The sequence below is a fragment of the Dromaius novaehollandiae genome, chromosome 10 (genome assembly GCF_036370855.1).
Source record: "Dromaius novaehollandiae isolate bDroNov1 chromosome 10, bDroNov1.hap1, whole genome shotgun sequence".
NCBI classification, from domain to species: domain Eukaryota; kingdom Metazoa; phylum Chordata; class Aves; order Casuariiformes; family Dromaiidae; genus Dromaius; species Dromaius novaehollandiae.
Window position 1 is genome coordinate 17459640 of NC_088107.1, and position 20315 is coordinate 17479954.

At 37.9% G+C, this 20315-nt stretch overlaps 1 protein-coding gene across 3 annotated transcripts in view; it reads right to left on the reverse strand.

The window, feature by feature from the left end:
• Window positions 1-3398: 3398 nt before the first annotated feature.
• The window catches only part of THSD4 (thrombospondin type 1 domain containing 4), a 448823-nt gene continuing 431906 nt past the window's right edge, over window positions 3399-20315 (reverse strand). For all 3 annotated transcript variants that reach the window (XM_064517464.1, XM_064517462.1, XM_064517465.1), the window contains 3 exons: window positions 14662-14841; window positions 11244-11388; window positions 3399-9777 (listed from right to left, as the gene is read on the reverse strand). In XM_064517464.1, the coding sequence (XP_064373534.1) occupies window positions 9635-9777; window positions 11244-11388; window positions 14662-14841 (468 nt within the window). In that variant the 3' untranslated portion in view covers window positions 3399-9634. The remainder of the gene's footprint in view (window positions 9778-11243; window positions 11389-14661; window positions 14842-20315) is intronic.

The window sequence follows — 20315 nt, forward strand, 5'->3', positions numbered from 1 at the left end:
GAGTAACCCCACTTGTAAGCAGCTCACAGACCTGCCAGACCCAACGGGTCTTCCACAAGCCCACTCGCCCCGCAGGTCCCGCTGGGGGCTGGGGCTGGGGCCGGGGCAGCCACAGCACGCTGTGGCGGCTTCCTCGGGACGGGCACCCCCGGGAACAACCCCGCTGCCTCCCGAGAGAGCGCATTTCACCAGCGCCAGCGCTCCGTCCCCGAGGCGCGGCACTAGCGGCAAAGCTCAGCGCCTGCAGGGCCAGCGGGAGAAGCGAGCCCTGGCTCCCCGCTCGCCAGCCCCAGGGGCCCCCACGCTACCCCGCAGTGCCAGGGAAGGGGCCCAGGCTGGCGCCGCACTTACCCCTCGGCGCGCACCTCTAGCTCCGCTCCAGGCCTGGCCAGGAGCCGCGGCCCTGCTCCGCGCTGCCTCTCCTCAGCGCTCAGCGCGCGGCGGGGCGCGGGGGCGGGGCCGCCCAACGGCCGCGTCCGCACCTGCTCCTGAGGCGGCGGCCGCGTGGCGGGCTGGCGGCGGAGCGCGAGGCGACGATGCGCCGGGAGAACGAGCGTCTCCGCCGCCCCTCAGTCCCGCAGGTAGGAGCCCGTCCTCCCGCCCACGGCGTCCACCCCGCACCCGGCAGAGCAGGCAAGGGCCGGGCACCATCCCCTGCCTTGCCCGGGGCACCTGGGAACGGTTGAGGGCCAAACGGAGCGTTTCTGCTTCTCAGACTGGTTCTGTGCAGCTCTGGAAGGAGAGAGGAGGTTTCTGTAGGACAACTGAATTCTTTAAGGGAGCGCTGCAGGCGTATGAAGAGACAGGCCAGACTTGGGTTAGATGTTCCTGTTCCGTGTATCCCAGTACTTCAGTCTCGGCAGCCACAGATGTGCTGACTTGAAGCAACTTTCTACTTAAGATGCCAGTTACACGGTGCCCAGCTTTCCCCTGAACTGCATGGGGATGCCTAGGCCAGCTGGTCCTCTGGGGGTCTGGCCCTTCAGTGCAGTACAGCCTCCAGCGCATCTGATCTGAACTGCCTTGGGGATCACCTGAGCACCAGTGCTTTCTGCAGGCATTCGCAAGGATCTTAGACCATCTCCCCAGCAGCCTCTTGTGAGGAACACAGTCAGTCCAGTAACTCTATGAACAAAACTCAACAGACTCTGTCCCCCACGCACCCTGGCCCAGTTTAAACAAGGAAAAGAAGTTTTGAAATTAAGTTCAGATGATCTTGTAAATAGAGCCATGTAAGCAGATTTAGGCATACACACTGCCTTCAGCTATGACAAAACCCATTTAACTCAAATGAAACATAAATGGGGCAGTTCCATTTCTTTCAAACAAAACAAAAATAATGTGTGCTTTCGCCTGTAGAAAAAGACATACTGATTTGCGATTAATTTTTTCACAGGCAAAAGATTATTCAAGAAGCTTCATATTGGAGCAGGAGCTACATGAACTAACTGGCAGTAAGATTCCAGAAATCCACACTCTTTTTTTCTAAAGGCTGGCACAGTTTTTCTTTATTCACAATGCAAGCATTAAGAGCACCAAAAGGAGATAGCAGCATGATTTCAACTGTCGAGAATGGAGGGTAAAAAAAAACCCAGTTGTCCAACAGCTGTAAGGAAACAGAACAGTAGGGTCGTATTACAGGTTTCCTCCTTTCACCTGGTCCATTGAGAAAATGGCTGTTGCAGCCTGCTAGTGACAAAGTCTTGGCTCTGATTTTAGAAATACCTTTGCATTCTTTTAGCTCTGGACTTTGCTGTGTCAGTCCTTGCATATAAGCTAAGGGAAAGCCCTACTTAATCCAGTAAGTCTGGTACCTCAGGAAGCATGAAAGGCTCTTCATGTCTCCACAGGATACTGTTATGGTCATACATTCTTAAACATGTAAATTACAAACAAAATTAAAAAGAACTTTAATCCTCCAGCAAAATGTTAATACCATTGGCTGAGCTCTGTTAGCAGCTTTCCTCTGCTGTTTAAGTACTAAACTAATTTGTTTAACCAAAGACCTAGCACATGCTGAGGGAAAAACCTGACAATATATAACTTTCCAAGGATCAATATTGTGTGATTCCTGCACTTAAGAACACAAGCAGAACACTCAGCAGTATTAAAACATGTAAACTGATTTAGTCAGCCAGAAGCATCCAGTTATAGGACAGTGCTATGTACTGTATATATTCACATTCGTTATTGCCTATTGATGCAGGATCAGATTATTGCATTTCAGAACGTAATGTAGACAAGGACCTCTAAAACAAACAAAATTCTCCTGTGGCCGTCAGAGAGAATACAAATCTTAATCTAATTATAAGGACTATAATCCTGTGTGCATACCACATTTTTTTTCCTTTCCAATACATATGTAATTATGTATTTTGGAAAAAAACAACAAAATTTCAAATACGGGAAACTTCCACTTTTCTTGAACTATATGGAATTTCTCACAACAGGAAAGATGAAAAATCGAAAGACATACATAGGTGATTTCCAAAAAAGTTCTGGGTATTGTTTTTCTCCCTTGGAGTTTCACTAATTAATAGTAAAAGTATAATGAAATTTTTAATGAAATGTCTACATTTCAGGTGTAATTATGCAAGCCTGGGGGAAAAATGTATGATGCCTGATCAGCTACCAACAGAAATTCTACCTACAGCCTGCACATTCTGTCAACACCCTAGGATACTTTAAAACATTGTTTTATTGTATGAGCACAATTTAGCTGCATCTGCATTGGGAGTATTTTGTTATTTAATGGAAAACAAAAGCAATTACAAAAAGATCACAAGATTCCAAAACTCCGAATGCCAGCTAAACAAAGGTATAGCAGGCATTACTGCTCCAGGGAATTTGTATTCAGCTTCTGGGAATATTTCACAGCATGACCTGCTGCAGCTGAGACTGCAGTACAGACTTCCATGTTTTCAACACCAGGTATGTAAGGTGTGTCCTAGGAAAACAGCTTTGTAGAGGAGTAAAAGAAAATCACAAGAATTAGTGAGAGAAAACTAACCAGTTATCCATAACATTATGAATCACTTCCTCTGATGAGCCTAGATAAGGGAAGTGACAGATCCTTATTCTGCAAACTGACAATCAACTTCAGAATATACAGGGAGAAAACCTGCATAGGAAATGAACAGGAGAGGATAGACCACCAGGAAATGGCCTTCTTTCCCATTTGTAGTATGTGATTATTATTATGGGCAGTCTATCCAGATGTTGCTGTCACTTTTGTAAGGTTGTAACATCGGTTATGTAGCTTTTTGCAACATGGTTATATTTTGCCCTGGGTAAATATGAGTAAGGATTTCCTTAGTGACACTTGTGCTTAATTCTCAAGAAACAGTAACACAGGAAGTACAAATCAACCAAGTAAGAAATGCATCATGTCACATAAGTTCATCTTTAATTACTTTATTTTTCACAATAATAAAAATAAATTAGTCATAAACAAAAATAGTTAACATTTTTTCATCAAAGAGAAAATGTATACAATATGAAAAGGATGCTGTACAGTTCTGGTTCAGGTGCACAGCCATTGATACTTATTCCTGAACAAGTCAGAAAGCAATTTATCTATATTCCTGCTTTAATTCACTCAATGAACTGGCTAATCAGAAAGTTTATAAAGTTGTATTATGGATTTACAGCATGACATATATACATAAATATATATGTAATACCTGTGCTATAAAATTCAATTAAAAGCTAGATTAGTATGATGAAAGAGCTGGACAAAATGTGAATGGTATATGTAAATAAATACATATTAGGTCCCTTTTAATAAAAATCTGCCTATTCTAGATATTTGAAATATTTTGGTGCAGTGGCTTGTTCCATAGACACAGCTCAGTATACATATTTCCCATAGACATCTTGTATTTACAAATAACAACAAAATAAGTTATAATAAAGTATATCCTTCTGCCAAAATCAATTACTAGGTTAGGGTCAAGTAGAATTAATTTTACACATATAAAAAAGTTAGTTTGTTTTGTCACTCATAGTGTCAGGTTTAATAATCCACACAATTAAGGCTCCAGTCCTTGTAGATCCTCTATGGGGAGCCTGAGTGACTTCAATGGGGCTTCAAAAGCTCATTTGTACCTACCCCCCGCTAAGGCCACTGCAGGACTAGGTCTCAAGAGACCCAAATGTAGCATGGACAAAACAGCAAGCAGCACTGACAGACTGTCCCTGGGAAGTTACTGATTTTTCAAAGGAAATAATTAAGCTCCTTTCCTCTCCACAGTGGCAGTTTCTGTCTTCTAATACATTAAAATACATGGGAATATAGAAGATTTGTAACACATTCCTAACAACTTGTGGTTGCTGAAAGCTGAGAAACAAAAGAGCCAAGTTCAGGCCTGATGTAAGTTCTCTTAAATGAAATTTTCTCTCTTTCACCAGGCCAGAATTTCACCCACACTGTTTCTATTAAGATCTAATAATGCGGTAAAGTTTTCTTAAAAATATACAGAAAATTATATTAGTGGATGATTTTTCATTTCTGATATTAAAAGAATTTATTCCATTTTCTAAACAGAAGCTAATGCAGTCCCCGCAAACATACTCTGTAAGCTATGTTAGGAACTAAGGAAGTTTACTTTCAGTGTTCAGAATTTTGTGTTTTGTGTTCCAGATGCAGACAGACATGCAAATAATTATCTGCCCAATGCACAGAAAAGGCTCCTAGAGAGAGGAGTTAGAGGCACCAAGTGTTAAGTCTCAGGAAAAAGCAGGTGGATACATGAATTTTCCTATTTGAGTGTAAACAGGATAATTCTTGTATTTTTTCATACAGTAGATGTTAGATGTGAGAATAAAAGGTCAATACATACTTTAATAGCTGCGCAATCACAGGTTCATTGCTCAGGAATTCATTCAGTAGTTATTTTAATGTTATGCATTTAAAACTAGCCAACATGGAAACAAAAAAATCATTGTCCGGGCAGAAATACAGCTCTATGAATAGCTGGGCTTATTTCTGATGCACATTCTTAAAAAACACATTGCCAGTTCAGAGGTTTTTTAGCAATGTTGGCAAAATTGACTGTTGTCATCCAAAGGACAAAGGGATGGCACCTGTTGGCCCTCCATATCCAAAGGAGAGGTAAGAGGAAGAGATGAGCACCCGTCAGGGGTAAATGGGAGAGAGGGTGGGATAGGGATGAACGGGAGAAAAAGCCCTGGAGAGCCCTTTTAATACCTATGGTGGTATAGGTTATAAAGGGTGGAGTCTAGATATTCTTTCAGGGAGGCATAACCTCCCCTTCTATTAGCCATAAGGTGCTTCCAAAACCTGCCTCTTTCCCCACTCAGTGGTGACTACTGCAGATTTCTAGGACTCAGACATAAGCAAAGTTAAGTAGCAAGGCCATGGCAGTCTTGCTGCCCATGCGATCTTCTGAGTTCCATGTACTCACCTGAGTTAGGGCTATACTGACCACTTTTATTAAGTCTCTGTGTAAGTAAGCTAAAATATGTCTTTGCATTAACACACCATCAACTTAATGTGCCCTACGAGACATTCTGTATTTCTTTATAAAAGGATCAAACTCTCAACTGTACCATATTGTCATAAAGATGGGATCTAACAAATTACATTGCTGTTAAACACTGCTTTATTCGTAGACAGTTCTCCATTTGCTGGAGCGCTCCAAGTATTGGGGGGGAAAAAAAAACAGATTATGCATGTAGTGAAGAAGACACTGTGCAGGTATACTGAGGTAGTCTTGCATCAAGTCAGTGAGCTTACAATATAGCTGGACTTCAAGGCTAGCAGACTTGCAAAAGTGTCTCCTGCGCTGCTCTCCCCAGCACTCTACTGCCTGCTAACAAGCTTTTCTCTAACCCAGAGCACGGCAGACTGAAGGTCAGAAACCCTAATGCAAGCATGAACTCTGGCTCATGGCTGGCCAAGCCAGACACGGGGTCATCCCACAGGAGCAATCCTCATGCTTCCACACCATCTTCAGTTTCCCAGCTCATGGGAGGAATGGAGAACCCCATGAATTCAGTGCTACCAGTAAATGCTCTCAGGATTTGGCATATAAAGGAGGGTGCGAATAGCTACACCCAACCAATTTTACCTCCGCTTGCTTCAATCTGGCAGAGCTGGCATTGATCAGGAGCTAGTTGTGCTAGACCCTTGATAACATCATAAACACCTGCACTGGTGTCCTCGATTCCAGGAAGAAAGTGCTGGAGAGACAGAGCTGGCTCTAGATAGAGCTGATTTTTGCCAATATGGCTTTATCACTCATATTCTGCAGGACATGAAAGCTGCATGCTGTTTTTTAGCTCTGTAAGCAGTTAGAGTACTTTAAATCAAAGATCTACAACAGTAGGTCTACAATTACTCTGGTCTTACTGGACCATATAAACTGAAGATCTTTAAGGCAAGAACAGCTTTTTTTTTTTCCACCTAAGTGATTTTGATTGGTGTTAAAATACCAGAAAAGGAAAGGTAACATTCAAATTCAGATTCAGTTCTTGTTTACAGTGGTTTTACACCTGATCTAACTCCACTGGATTCATTAATGCCACCTTTGATTTGCAATTAGATCATGAAAGTAAAATCAGGCCATCTGTAGGCATCATGCTAACACTGGTGCACTGCTCTATTAAAACGAACACTCGCTGTAGTCACAATTTCAAAAGTGCACTTTGCGTGACAGTGAAATACTAGCATAGCACTTACTTTGTATAGGTAGTTCTCCTACATCCAAGTGCTGAAAGAAGGGTTGATTAGTTCATGTTGCAGGAACAACTACTTTGGTTATGCTGATACATGAGAAGAGATGATACATGACTAAGTTCAGTAAAACTCTGGCAGCTTCCTTATCACCAGATGTTTTAAATAGGTGGAGCAAATCTGTTTAACTGGTACATGTGAAAACTGGCCATAATCTTTCAAAACCTTTTACTGGAAAAAAAGGAACAATTTGTATGTCTACGACCATAATTTACCACATTCAATTCAGAAAGCTATACACCTTAGAAGTAATAGAGGGTTATATTGCTACATGTATGCATATATTTGAAATTTAGCTTCCATAAGCTCCATTTACTTCAGTGGCAGCTTAATGGGGCCTACAAGAAAATAATCCTTGCAAAATATCCTAATGGCTATTTATTCCAGACCAAAATAACAAATTTTAGAAAAGACCAGGATAGCCTGTATATTTGCTGACTGCCTCACAGTGAAAAGTGTGTGCAAGCAGATTATTCTCTATGAATTGTTTGCAAACCTGATTATTTCTCTGTATTTTATTCTCCATGTGGGTTTCAGCAAGTCTTTTTATGGAACAGTAATTTCCCGCAAGCTGAGAGGATACATTTCCTTGAAACAAAAGAGACAACAGCAAAAATTAAATAGTGTATGTCAAGGTTTGTTGCAATGAGACATGCACATGAAAATCTGTATTTACAAATACTGGATTCAACAGTTGTTAATGCTGCACTTTCTCCATACCACACTTCGGTTGAGAATCTGTGGTATACAATATGATCACAGATCTCTCTTATCTTCATGATACAATGGAATAGGACTAAGAAAGCTTCATGAACTCAAATGAAAGGTTTTCTAAGTAGCATTTCTAACAGAAACACCTTCGTCTTTGTTCATGTCAATTAATTACAGCGAAAAAGCCCAAATCAAGGTGTACAGAAACAGCCAATGACATTTAATGTTTTTAATCACAAACTTAACTCCAAATTTCAGGGGAAATACTTGTTTCACTCAGCCAACATCAATAGTTCGTCATGGCTAAAATATATTCTACATGAATGACAGAATTGAAAAAATCTAAGGTTTGTCTTAAGCCAAGGCAGCTGTTAGACTAGAAAAGTGGCACCTTGCTGTGCTCATAGCTTTCAGTACACAATGTGATGTGACTAGTATCACATCTAGCAACCTTTGCCTCCCCCTGTCCTATTCCTCTTCTACATCTCCTCCACCCAAACAATGAAAAGGAAATAAAAAGATACACAGCTTGATCACTTGGGATGGGCTTTGGTACAAATCCAAAATGAGGCTCAAACATGCCTCTGAATCAGTAGCAGGAAATCTTAATCGTTGTATTATCACACCACTGGGAGTGGCTTAACATGCATTATCAAAACTGTTTTTGAATCGAGAAAGCGGGCATCTTGGAAATAGATGCATAGTTTACTAATTTAATTTAATAGCAATATGCTGTAATGAACAATTGAACAAGCAGAGGTATTTATTTCCTGCTCAGCCTTATTTACACATTCAAAAGACCTCACATGTGAAGGCTAGAGAATGTGCAAATAATACAGCTTTCATCTACGCTGTACAGCTCATTCCACAGTGTACAGCACATTCTGTGTACCTTTAGCAAAGCCCAAGGCTGAGTATAGTAACTGCAGAAATGAAAAATCACCACTCAAATTCAGGTCTAAGTCTGGAGCCGTTCTTGAGTAGTATAAAAGAGGTGGTATGAATAAATCTCCTTGATGAAACACTGACTACAAAGATGCGTATGGTATAATAATCTTTCGAAACCTGAAACGTGTCAATAGTTAAGATCTCCTTATTACAGATGCTCAGCTAGCACACTCGCACTTACTGCCTCCTAAGAGTCACAGACTATGATAAAACACAGAGGCCTACATCTTTTGGTGGCTGGTTCAGAAACTGGTGACGTATCCGGAGTAGGTCTGGACAAGTTACTTCAGTATAGTAGTTCTCAAGCAATTGTGCAGAGACAAGATATTAGGCCAGATAACCAGCTCACTGAAATAACTATCCTACAGGAAAGATTTTGCTGATGGAAACAATCACTTTTTTTATACCAGCAAAGACTTCTCACCCTTAAATCTCAATCTCGCTGACAGCTGCAGTTGCTAAAGCCTTAAAGGTCTGGACACTAGTGGCACTCTGGTGGGTAATATATTGCTTTTAAAATCCATACAAAATTAGAAAAGTGTAACTTCCAGAGTTTATGAATTAAATATGAAGGCACTTCTTGGCAGTCAACTGTGCATATATTTGCTGCTAGAGGACAGGAAGTTAGTTAAAAGTACAACTGAGAGAGCTTAACAGTAACTCTAATTTATTATGCATGGACTGAAGTAATTAAAAACATACATTAGGGTGCTAGGAAACTGATCATGAATGGGTCTTCAAGGGACTGGCTTTTTGTGAAATAATTCTTCTGATGTGCATGTTTCATTGATTTGTTCTAATTTAAGTCAGTCCAAAATACCAAGCGAGAGTAAGCACTCAGGAAATAATGCAGCAGCTGCATCCATACTGGTCAAATATCTCCAGTAATTGCCTATGACTGATTTTCTTTTCATTAACTTCTCAATAGTAAGGCTGGTATATTCTTTAAATGATTATCTGATGAACAGGTGCAAAGAACAGTATTATTAAAAATTAATTCTTTAAAAAGATCATGGTTTTACAACAAACATTTTAAAAAATATGTAACTGCACATTAAGTGTAACTGAAAGGGTGTGAGGTTTAACCATAGTCTTGATGTGCTCAGCAATATAAAAACCATCTCTTTATGAAGGTAGAACCTGCTGTGGTCAAAACAGTAACACTGTTTAAGCTCCATCTGAAGACTGATATTGCTGCTTTGAGTAGTAGAGTATTTGTTATCTTCCTCCTAGAAACCCTGTTTGTCGATTTGCCACACGTGTACAGGATGCACAACAGGCTGTTTTGTAATACGTGTAGACACAGAGCCGAGCCTGAACAACCACATTGCAATTGTAGTATTTATCTTTGCAGTTCTCATCTGTGGAGAAAGAAAGGAAAAGAAATTAAAAAATATAACATGAGAGCAACAATTAACCAAATTTTTTTTTTTTTTTAACCATTTAAAATCCCTTGAACCTGTATTTGAAAGTTCACTGTCAGGTTAAAATAGGCTATCTATGCAAATAAATAACAAATTAGATGAAAACAGTTTAAAGATTTTCTACATTTAATAAAGATACATAAAACCTGGGAAGAAATGTACCTTTCCCCATTTACATTGTTCACTTTTTTATACAAAATTTGTCTTGAATCATGAAGATAGGAAGATCTCTAGTGTTCTTCACTTAGGTACCTTTCCACTTCATTTTCAGATTCACAGGTACTAAACACTTGTAGCAGTGTAAAGATGGCACCAGAACCTTCAAATGTTATTTTCAAGTGTTGCCAAGTCTAAATATTGGAAAATAATAAATCACCTCCCTCCTTTCAAATAATACAATTGGTTTCAAATAACTGGATTCAAAAAAAGCACAACAGTTAGTGTTCTTAACACGCCCAGCTGCTTTCTAAGCTGTTAGGATGCTGTCTGTTCACATTTTGAAATTTTCTATTACAATCAATAGGGTTAGAAACATTTTTAAGTAACAGCTGATATTTTCACAAAATCATATGATCACAGAAACTGAGGCTTCAAGAAAAAGACCAAATGACAAAACACTAAAATCAGATGTAACAATGAGCAATTCTGTACAAGCCTGTTTTAAACAAAGAAAAACTAAGAACACTAATACAATGAAAATATTTTTACCAGTATCAGTATACCAGTATTTTTTAAATATATTACAAATACCTATGTTCAAAAATAATTCTGAAATGAAAACTGTTGTAAACATAAAAAGTTCAAACTATTTCTTAATACTTGTGTCTTCCTTTCCCTAGTCATTCTTAGTACTGTTAAAATCAAGTCTGTATGAGAAAAACGACTAATTTCAGTGCTGAATTACAATACTTGGACTATGTATGTTTACAAAAAAAGTTGAAGCCACACTGGAATTTCAAAATCAAGAAAAACAGTGTTTTGCTATTTATGTTTTTATACAGAATATACATAATGTTATTGTCTTTTAGAACCTTTTACCAAACACAGTATATTGTACTTTTTTTTTTTTAAGGGTTAAAGAACAAGACTGCTGAAAGAAACATACAAGAATGCACAGAGGCTGCTCAGAAACACCCTAAACGTGCCATGTTCACAGAAGCAGATTTCTCACATTCTCAGCAACTTCAAAAGTAAGCCAGTTTCATATCTATTTCAAGGCAAACATTTTAATCAGAAATGAAAACATATTTTCACACCACAGAAAAGACCTGTATTTTGTGTGAAAACAAAACCCTGAATTTAAAAAACAAAATAAATTCTAAAAGTTCTACATGATTATTAAGTATTTTCTCCACTAGATGGAGTTACTTAGTTAAAACAAGTTTCTCCTCCTCCATCCTTACCTATTTCTGGGATACAATCTTGTGTGTTACATGGTTCTTTTTCTTCAGGTTTAAGCTGTGGATCACACTGAGTACTGGTTGTCATGTCATCTGATAGACATCGCACTTCTCGAACCCGAAATCCTCCTTCACAGGATTTGGAACACTGAAACACAAAAGTTGAATTTTATGAAGACTGTATGAGAAGTGCAAATAAAGAGAGAAATAACGGGAGCCTTAAAGTCAGATCCAAATATCACCGTAGGTTTTTATCAACTTCAACACTTTTTGTTGTTGTTTGTTTTCTGACTATAAAGTCCTTAACATACAGGTGTAATTTGCATTAAAGGCTCAGAAACATTCTTGCCTTCAGGGCCAGTAACTAAGTGAACAGGGAAGACATTGTAATTGAAACAATGCTAGAATATCCCTTTCTGGTACTATCAGTTAGTTTCTTGCTTCTCTAATTAGTAGTCTTGTTCTCCTCTGCTTATTTGTACATCTCTCTCAAATCTACTGTTTCCACGGTGTTCACTTTTTCTTTTTTCTTTTCTTTTCTTTTTTTTTTTTTTTTTAACTTTAACAAATTCTTGCACTGAGCTTATTTCACTACTTGAAGGCACTGGCCTCCACTGCCCTTTCACCTCAATCTATATGCAATCAGGAAAAATTTTCATCGCATTTTCTCTAATGCTCAATTCTTTTTTGCTTCTTGCAGCACAGTAGTTTTACTAAGCATTGTAGGCTTCTCTGAATTTCTAAAGAAAATATTTCTGTGTTCCTTCAAAATCTGTTCGGAAGCCAAAGACTTTTGTACTTGCTTGACATGGTATTTTCAAAGCCAATTACTACACAGTTTTGCCCATACTAAACCAACTCCTCTGTTGACTTCAGGAATTTTGCCTGAGTGGGGTCTTTCAGATTTGGCTGACTTTGTCCAGTTTGACCTTGCAAACTTCATTAAACTTGGGTCATTTATAATGAATAAGATTTTAATAGCCCAAAACTAGTCAGAATGTTTTCTTTCTGCCTTCTTCTTGGCATATTTACTTTTTTTGCCAACACTGCAAATAAAACTTATCACTATCATCAAATCAGCTAACTGTAGCAAACTAACTAAAATGTTCCCAATCATAAAAATTATTCTTAGATTTTTTCTTTCATCTCTGAATGCAACCTTTCCCCACTTTAGAACAGACATGGATGTATAGCTGCGGAGGATTATCTGGAGGAAAACGGACATGTGAGCAATCCAGCCGTAATGCTAATAGCAAGAGTGTGAAAGTAGGTTTTGCGGCCTACCGGTAAGGTTACTAGAGGGCATGCAATGTGGTGAGAAACTGCCCTTGGAACGAGAAAAACAACTCCCAGAAGCTCAGTAAGGAACTTACAGGCTTAGGGGAGTTTCTTTGCCTCCTTGGAGACAGTAAATGCTATCCAATCACATACTGTTCAGATGTGTGTGCTAAATGAACATGTACCAATCACTGTATAGTTTGATTCACATGATCACGGTTAAAGCATATAAAAGACGCTATTCGGGCTTAATAAAGTGTCAGCATTTAATCATATTGATTGGCGTGCTGTCCGTTTTTCTCCCGCATATAACCACAGTAATGGAGCACTCACAATTTTTTATATAATTACATTTGTTACATGTCTCTATAGGATATTTCAGTTATTCCCTATCCAACAGTATGGACCTCAGGTCAGGTCCATGGAGATTTAAGCACTTAAATGGACAGAATTCAGATGTTAAGTACAACAAACTATACCCAAAACCCATCATTCTGCAATAGGTAGCCACTAAACATTCATAACTGAGAAGCCACCCAGTTTATCCAAGGTCACTTAAAAAGTTGTCTGAAGATAGGAACTGGACCGTTTCGAAACCTTGTAGAGGGGCTCTAACCCAGCAACTAGCCAGTATTTGCAAGTAATCCCATAATCCATTCTCTTCAGATCTAACAGTAAGAAATATCACATATTCTCATGATAACTAACAGTATCGGAAGAAAAATCAAAAAATGCTTGGATAACGATGTTGGAAAGCCTCACCTGGCATGTATATTTGTTCCTGCAGTAAAAAAGATGGTCACAAAGGTTTAGCCCTTAAGGATTTTTAGACACTTAATTCCTACCTAGGAATTAGGCACTTGCATAGTAACCAGGGATCTCTAAATACTTGTCAGATTCTGGGTCTTAACACCTGTTTCTTCAGTGTTTGCAGAAGACAGTATATATTTTCACATTCAGAAAGAATAAATTTCCTGCCTTCTAGGTATGCACATGTCTGGATTGCCTAAATTGTGGGTACATAACTCGGTGCAGGTTCACATTTGAAAATGTTTTAGCTAATGGAAATGTATTCCATCTAATATCTCAGTGAAGAATCCAGAGAATTTCCAGCAACATCAAAGGAGATACACGAATCTATGTGGCTTTACCATGAGCCTAATTTGGATCCTTTTTTTCAAATAAACATCTATACCTGTGATTAAGGGAAAAAAATGAGGATTCTCTTCAGCTGATTTATTGTTAAAACTATTCTACCTTCTTTTCTGCTCTGGTGCTGCCATAATGACAGTCAAATAACAGAGCATTTACTGAAAGTGGGAAAAACAAAGTAATTGCCATCTTTCATGTCATGTGGATGAAGAATTTCCAAAGGTTCCTGACTAAGGGAACTCGAGCTGAAGGGATTTCAGGGGTTTTCACATTAAGAGCTGTCGTTCCGAATTTGACTTAAGGCTTAAGGAAAGGAGTAACTTACTGCAGTCGATAAGGTGTCATCTAAATACTTTTCACACCATTTTTCATTCTGAGAAGATACTGGACTTTCTGATTTTCAATTAGGAGAAAGATGTTTATTTTTCGTAATAAATCCAATGAGCTTTGTCAAACGTAGAAATGTTGGGAAGATAGATAAAACCAAAGCCACTTGTGGCACTGGTGAATACAGCTGGTCTGCTTCCAGTGGAAGCTGAAAATACGTAAGAGTTCTACAGCAAGTAAGTAAAGGTCTAATTATTACAGTAAAGATAGCATTACCTTAAAAACTAAATGCATCCATCATTGTTTATTAAATGCCCCTTAATTTTATTGAAACCAGAGTTCTGAAAAGAACCCCTTAGTTCACTACATACTGTCATTAAGGGACAAACCAAGTTTGTAAAATAGGAAGATTCTTCGAAGAAATCAATGATGAAAATACAACTATGCAGTCCTTCCTTCTGGTCAAGATACTGCCCAACTTTCCTAAGCTCCACTGGGTACTGCAGAGTATGCTTTCTTTTCACCATCATTCTTGTGCAAAATTAAGTCTTATTTCCTGAACAACAGTTTTATCCAAATGGTGTTCCTTTTCAAAAAATAAGAAAAAAATGGAAGAAAATGTATCAAACAAAACCAGATATAGTATAAAGCCTGACGGACTTACTGTGCTCCATTCTGTATGAAACCACTTAGCACCACAGGGTTTGAGGTAGCAGGACTGCTGACTGGGAGGTCTTTCCAAATACGAACATTCATAGGGGTTCAAAACATCAAAATTACCTTCAGTTTTCCTAACACAAATGACTTCTCTCTGTTGAGTTCCACTGCCGCATTCAATAGAACACTGTATCAGAGAACAAAAAGATGGTGTAATTTATTATTCTACCTATGCCCTTGAACTTGTTTCCAAGTAACATGTTTCTCCGTAAGTTATCTGTTTCTGAAATAAAACATATACATATCCATATACTTGCAGTTTAAATTAATATTCAAACAGGGAAATTTCTACAGCTTTGCTTATACCCATAATTCTTGGATACATATCTGGACTCCAACATTCAGAAGCCATTTCCTTTTTGTAGGTTCTTTCCTCAGTAAAATGATTTTAACTATATCTTTCCTTCTATCTCTGCAAATAGGCAGCTTAATCTTCTGTTCACTGCTTAAATTGATTGCCAGTATTATTTCATGCAGGACAGGCCACAGGCCATCAATTCACTTACGCATCAGCTTTCCTTCAGGCCCCTGAGTATTCTCGCTAGAGTCAACATTTAAGTGCCTTGCTGCAGCGAGGCTGTTAATCGTGTTTGCAGGACACAAGTTTGCAGGTTTTGGCTATACAAGAAATAACCTGGTCAAGACATACAAGTACTGTCCTTTTAACTGTTCGGTATGGTTAACTCAGTAAACAACTGTCACAAAAGATTTATGTAACTGGAAACCCGAGACTGTCTTCAAGTAAACTAGACTGACTTACAGCAATAACCCCTCCACCAGACTTTAGAGTTGCCATATTGTAGCATCCACAATTCTCCATTTCTGTTCTAACGGATACATTAAGTAGTATTTTTGTCATATCAGAATCCTACAAATAAATCTCTTCATACATTTAAAATATTTTAAGAGACATTTCAATGCCATTATTTCAACCAATCCTAACAAGTGGAAAAAGGAAACAAAGGACTTTCAAAGTGTCTCTTTTTTAAAGTAACTCTTATGAAGTTCTATGCAACCATATTCTTTTCAAAAACAGTAACAATACTTATGTATTTTTCTTATCTGAATAAATGATAACAGTAAAAATCCAACATTAGATATTCAGAGTGGCAGAAATGTCTCAGTGAGTTAGAAGCCTAAGTCTCTTTGACTTTTAGTGAGCCTTAATGCTTATTCACCATCAAACTGTGCAATGCTTTAGTTATTACATTAGTTCAGAATCTAAATTAGAGTAACTGTGCCCCCAGTCAAAGGTTGCTTCATTTTCTCATTTTCCAATGGCCATAATTAAAAATTTAAAAAACCTGTATATAAATAAGTCTTCTGGCTCCTAAATGCCCATGTCACTTCAGAAAATCATACTGAAAATGTGTTTCTAGTCAGCAGTCTCACCTAACTGGAAGCCAATTGAAAGATGCATAAGAATCAGTCAACTGAAATACTGCATCATAAATACATATTGAGGATTAGGAGAAATCAGTAAAACGTGTTTCCCCAAACCAAAAGAAAAATTGTATCAGTCTGAATGGAACCTACTGGAAGCATTTTATGCTTTTGGTAGAAAGTGAGACAGCTCTGTTTAAAATCAAATTTGAATTCAGAGCACAAAGACCAAACAAATGTTACAAAACCTCATTTCAGAAAAGATATTCTGACTAAAAACCATAATACTATTTGCAAACTTCTGCTAGCTCTAAATTTCACAGCTGTTGTTTAACTTTTGTAATTGATCTCCTCACATACTATCTATGGGACAGTTTCTTGGTATTTCTAGAAAAAGTCCCTCACTGCCTGATAAAACAGAGCTGGATAATGGTTATCACAAGGATAAATACATTTTGCTCATAAAGAGAAATTTACAGAAATATAGGCTTAAGTGTTGAAGACAAAAAACTGAAAAACTTTCACTAAGCCAAAATATCAATCCATGATACTAAACTGAAAAGTCCTGGCATTCCAAATCAGCTTTCTGTTATATCAAAACATTAATATTCATCATGTCATACTGTGTAAATTGAACCCTGCCAACAATAGATACAGATTCCTGTCATGCCCCATTGGAAATATAAGAAAAACAGAAGATTACCAGCGAAAATCTTGTATTTATTTATTAGATTTTAGGATTCAATTCTGATTATAGTAAATAATGTGCAAATATAAAAATAACAGCATTAGGGTGAACAGTGCACGAAGCAAGAGGCCTATCTGTTACAATATAGCCCAAAAAGAATAAAGGAAGTGCTTTTAGCATATGGTACAGACTCTCATTCTCTGTCCGCTCATTGGTATTATTTTATGTATCATTTGTATTTTAGACATGACTACACCGTAACTGTAAACCTAATTGATCTTATCTTGGCCTATTCGCACAATACAGGAAGAAGTGAAGCCTGGAAGCTATCAGACTGTTTCATTACCAACTCATAATATCCAAAAAAAAAAAAAAAAAAAAAAAGTCATTAAATATTTCTTTTTCTATTTCTGAAGAAAAAAAGCGCTTTAGTTCTTTTCTGAAAAATTCATTGCATGCTGACTTCCTATACCTCTCAGCTGTCAAGAAGTAAAGCTGCAGCTAGTAGATGAGAGATGGAATCTCCTTCCAAATGAAAAAAATGATTAGAGAAAATCGCACACATGCTTTACCATTTGTAGAGAATTCTGTATCATTTCTGTATCTACTTCCATAATCTTATATGAAATATTATAAACAAACTACTTGAAAAGATCCCTTTTTTTCATGCAGCAAGGTAAACTCACTGCTGTTCACAGCTCGCTATTTTGGAACCCGACTTGTGTTTTGTTGTACTTCTTTAGAATTTATTTTTATGAGCAACAAAAAAAGAAAAATCTATCCAGCAGGCTGCATTCACCTTTGGAAGTGACAGAATCCACACTGAATTTTGGTGAAAATTTTGTACTTTGCATGATGAACATGAAAGGCCTTGCAATGTAGAAGTGATTAAATGTTTTCACAGCCTCTAAAATAATTTTTAAACTAAATTTATAAATGGAGAGAGTTCTGAGTGCTGAACAGCAGAACTGCCTTCAGGCTGCCCGTAGAAATTGCCGAGGGAGCTTGCTGGTGTTGTCTTGTATCACTGTGCGCGCACAGGCTTGATTCAGCAATGGAAAGTGACATACAGTCCAAAGTAGTTGAAATACTGATTCATCTGTTGCAAAAACAGATATACTTTCTTTAACTCTTTCTCCAAGCAATAAGCCAATCAGGAACAGAGTGCTATATGTATAACTTGAGGAGAAAGGAAGAGGGAAAGGTATTCCTTAATTCCTTAAGTTTTTATCCCTCAAACCCAGAATAGTAGCCTAAATTTCCATTGGGTTATTATTATTATTTGTATGTAATACTAACATAGTACCCAGCAGTCCCAGTTAGGAACAAGGACAAGAAAATGCTGAAGGATACAGTAATGATTTAATTTATCAAGTGAGTAGTGACTGTGTCAGGTATTATATATTTGATTATTAACCTTAAAAATGGCTAACATGTTTAAAATTGTGGTTAATTTTTATTCTAAGTTGTACTACAGACTGAAAATGTATTTCTAACTATTATTACAAAGAAGAAGAAAAAGAAATATGACTACAATGTGCACTCTTGGAGAAATCTAAAACTGTTGTTTTACCTGTAGCTACAAAAAGAAACTGATTTTTATTTTTCTAGTGAAAAGGGAACCAAGACTTACTTTCTCCATAAACAGTGTTACTGCTTCTGGCTGAAGCAGGATTATGTGCACTAAACCTTTGAGGGTTATAAAGGTTAAAGCATATTTCTGCAGTTTTTCAAATCCCCACATTCTGTGCGGTTTGTAGAAAATGTCTGTATCTGCCAGAGTGTCTATTTAATGTTTGCAAGTATCTGTGATGCAGTGTTGGTTCCAGTTCTGAAATGCAAATTTGACTCACATGGACTCTTATTGCCTGTTTAAAGGTTAAATACACACATAATACTGTTCCTGGCACTTCTAAAAAGTTTTTTAGAAGATGATTCCAGCAACATATTGGTTTCTACACTGCATAAAAGACTATGATTTTCAAAGGCTTATTCTAGCCTAAAACAATAGAATGTTATTAAAAATAAGGATTTTGTTTGTATTTTGGGTGGAATTTGTGATCGCTTGAACAGATACCCACAAAAGCCTTGAGACTAATGAAAAAGCACAAGGTCTATTGAGAAAATCAATATACAGGTCATCTACAATACCTTAAATAGCACCTATGCTGGCTTAGATTTACAACAGCAAGAGCTCGAAACTATATGATTCCTGCAGCTAAAAGCTCCAGACCAATCCACTACTGCACCCACATAAATTCTACAAAAAAAAGGTAACTGTTTCCTTTAACCCTGTACAGCTCTGTCCCTGCCCTCTTCTCATGGTTCTTCCAAAAGATGTTATCTCAATATTCAGCCTCTGCTCTAAAGAAGCTTAGTGGAGAAGGTCATCCACCAATCCTCCCTGCTCCAGTCTACTAACCGTCCGCTTTGATGTCAGTACTTAGAAGTCAGGATTTGGCTGGTAGACCAGATTTGTCAGACTCTTCTTTCAGGTACTATTCAGCAAAGACTTTGTACCCCTAAGATGCACCAAACAGAATGCAATCCCATGCAAAGAAGTAAGGTGATTTAGCTTAAAAGAAGAGGAATTTTTAAATGAAAGAAACTTTCTTAATCAACAGAATGGGGAGAGTTGTAATGACCTTATTGTACACTTCTCTCTGTGGTGGCAAGAATGGATAAAAAGTTCCCATTCCCCTGCATGGAGCAGTATAAGTAACAAAGCCTAGACCTTATCTGTTATTAAAACTGCAACTGTTTTAAATCTGAATCTCTTATTACTCTTAATACAAATAACTTCATTTATACTTGAAAGCATTTGCGTAATAGGTGCCCTTTAATCCCCATCTCAGCTGTACAGTCTAATTTCCAACTGCTTATCAGCTGGAAGGATCTTGGAATCTGAAATGCAGTGACTTAACAGCACAGGTGACAGACTTTTCCCTAACAAACTGATAAAATGCTAGTATCAGCAGTCCAAATGACTCCATAGGCTACACAGTAGGCTCTTAAATGTTTAGGGGACTAGCTGACAACTTCTAAAACTCCTCTGCTCCTGGAGGCAGTAGTGTTTGGTTAGAATCAGAAAGAACACTGGAAGAATTTATACTGGCCACTAACCAAGTTTTGTTCTTTTCACCTATCACTACAAAATTCAGCACAACAAAACTGAAGCCAACTTTTGTTTTTAGCCACTGCTTTTATCTTCTCATACTCTATGCTTTGGCTATGGCCTATATATATCCCTACAGGCATGCAGGATCTACAAAGGCTCAACTTTAAAAGGTGCAAATCCATTGCTTTAGCATTCCTTGAATATGCTAAGCAGCTTTCTGACATCTTTTGTTTTATAAGTAAACTTGGCCTGTAAATGAGAAAAAAAAATGAAACTACAGAGGAAGAGAAAAATAAAATCTTATTTTAATCAAAGCTCTTTAATAAAACACAGCAGATGAAGAAAAGTAGGTCAGTAAAATATAGAAGCAACTTACCCAACTGTTCCACAGAGGCGTAGGTATACTTTATGG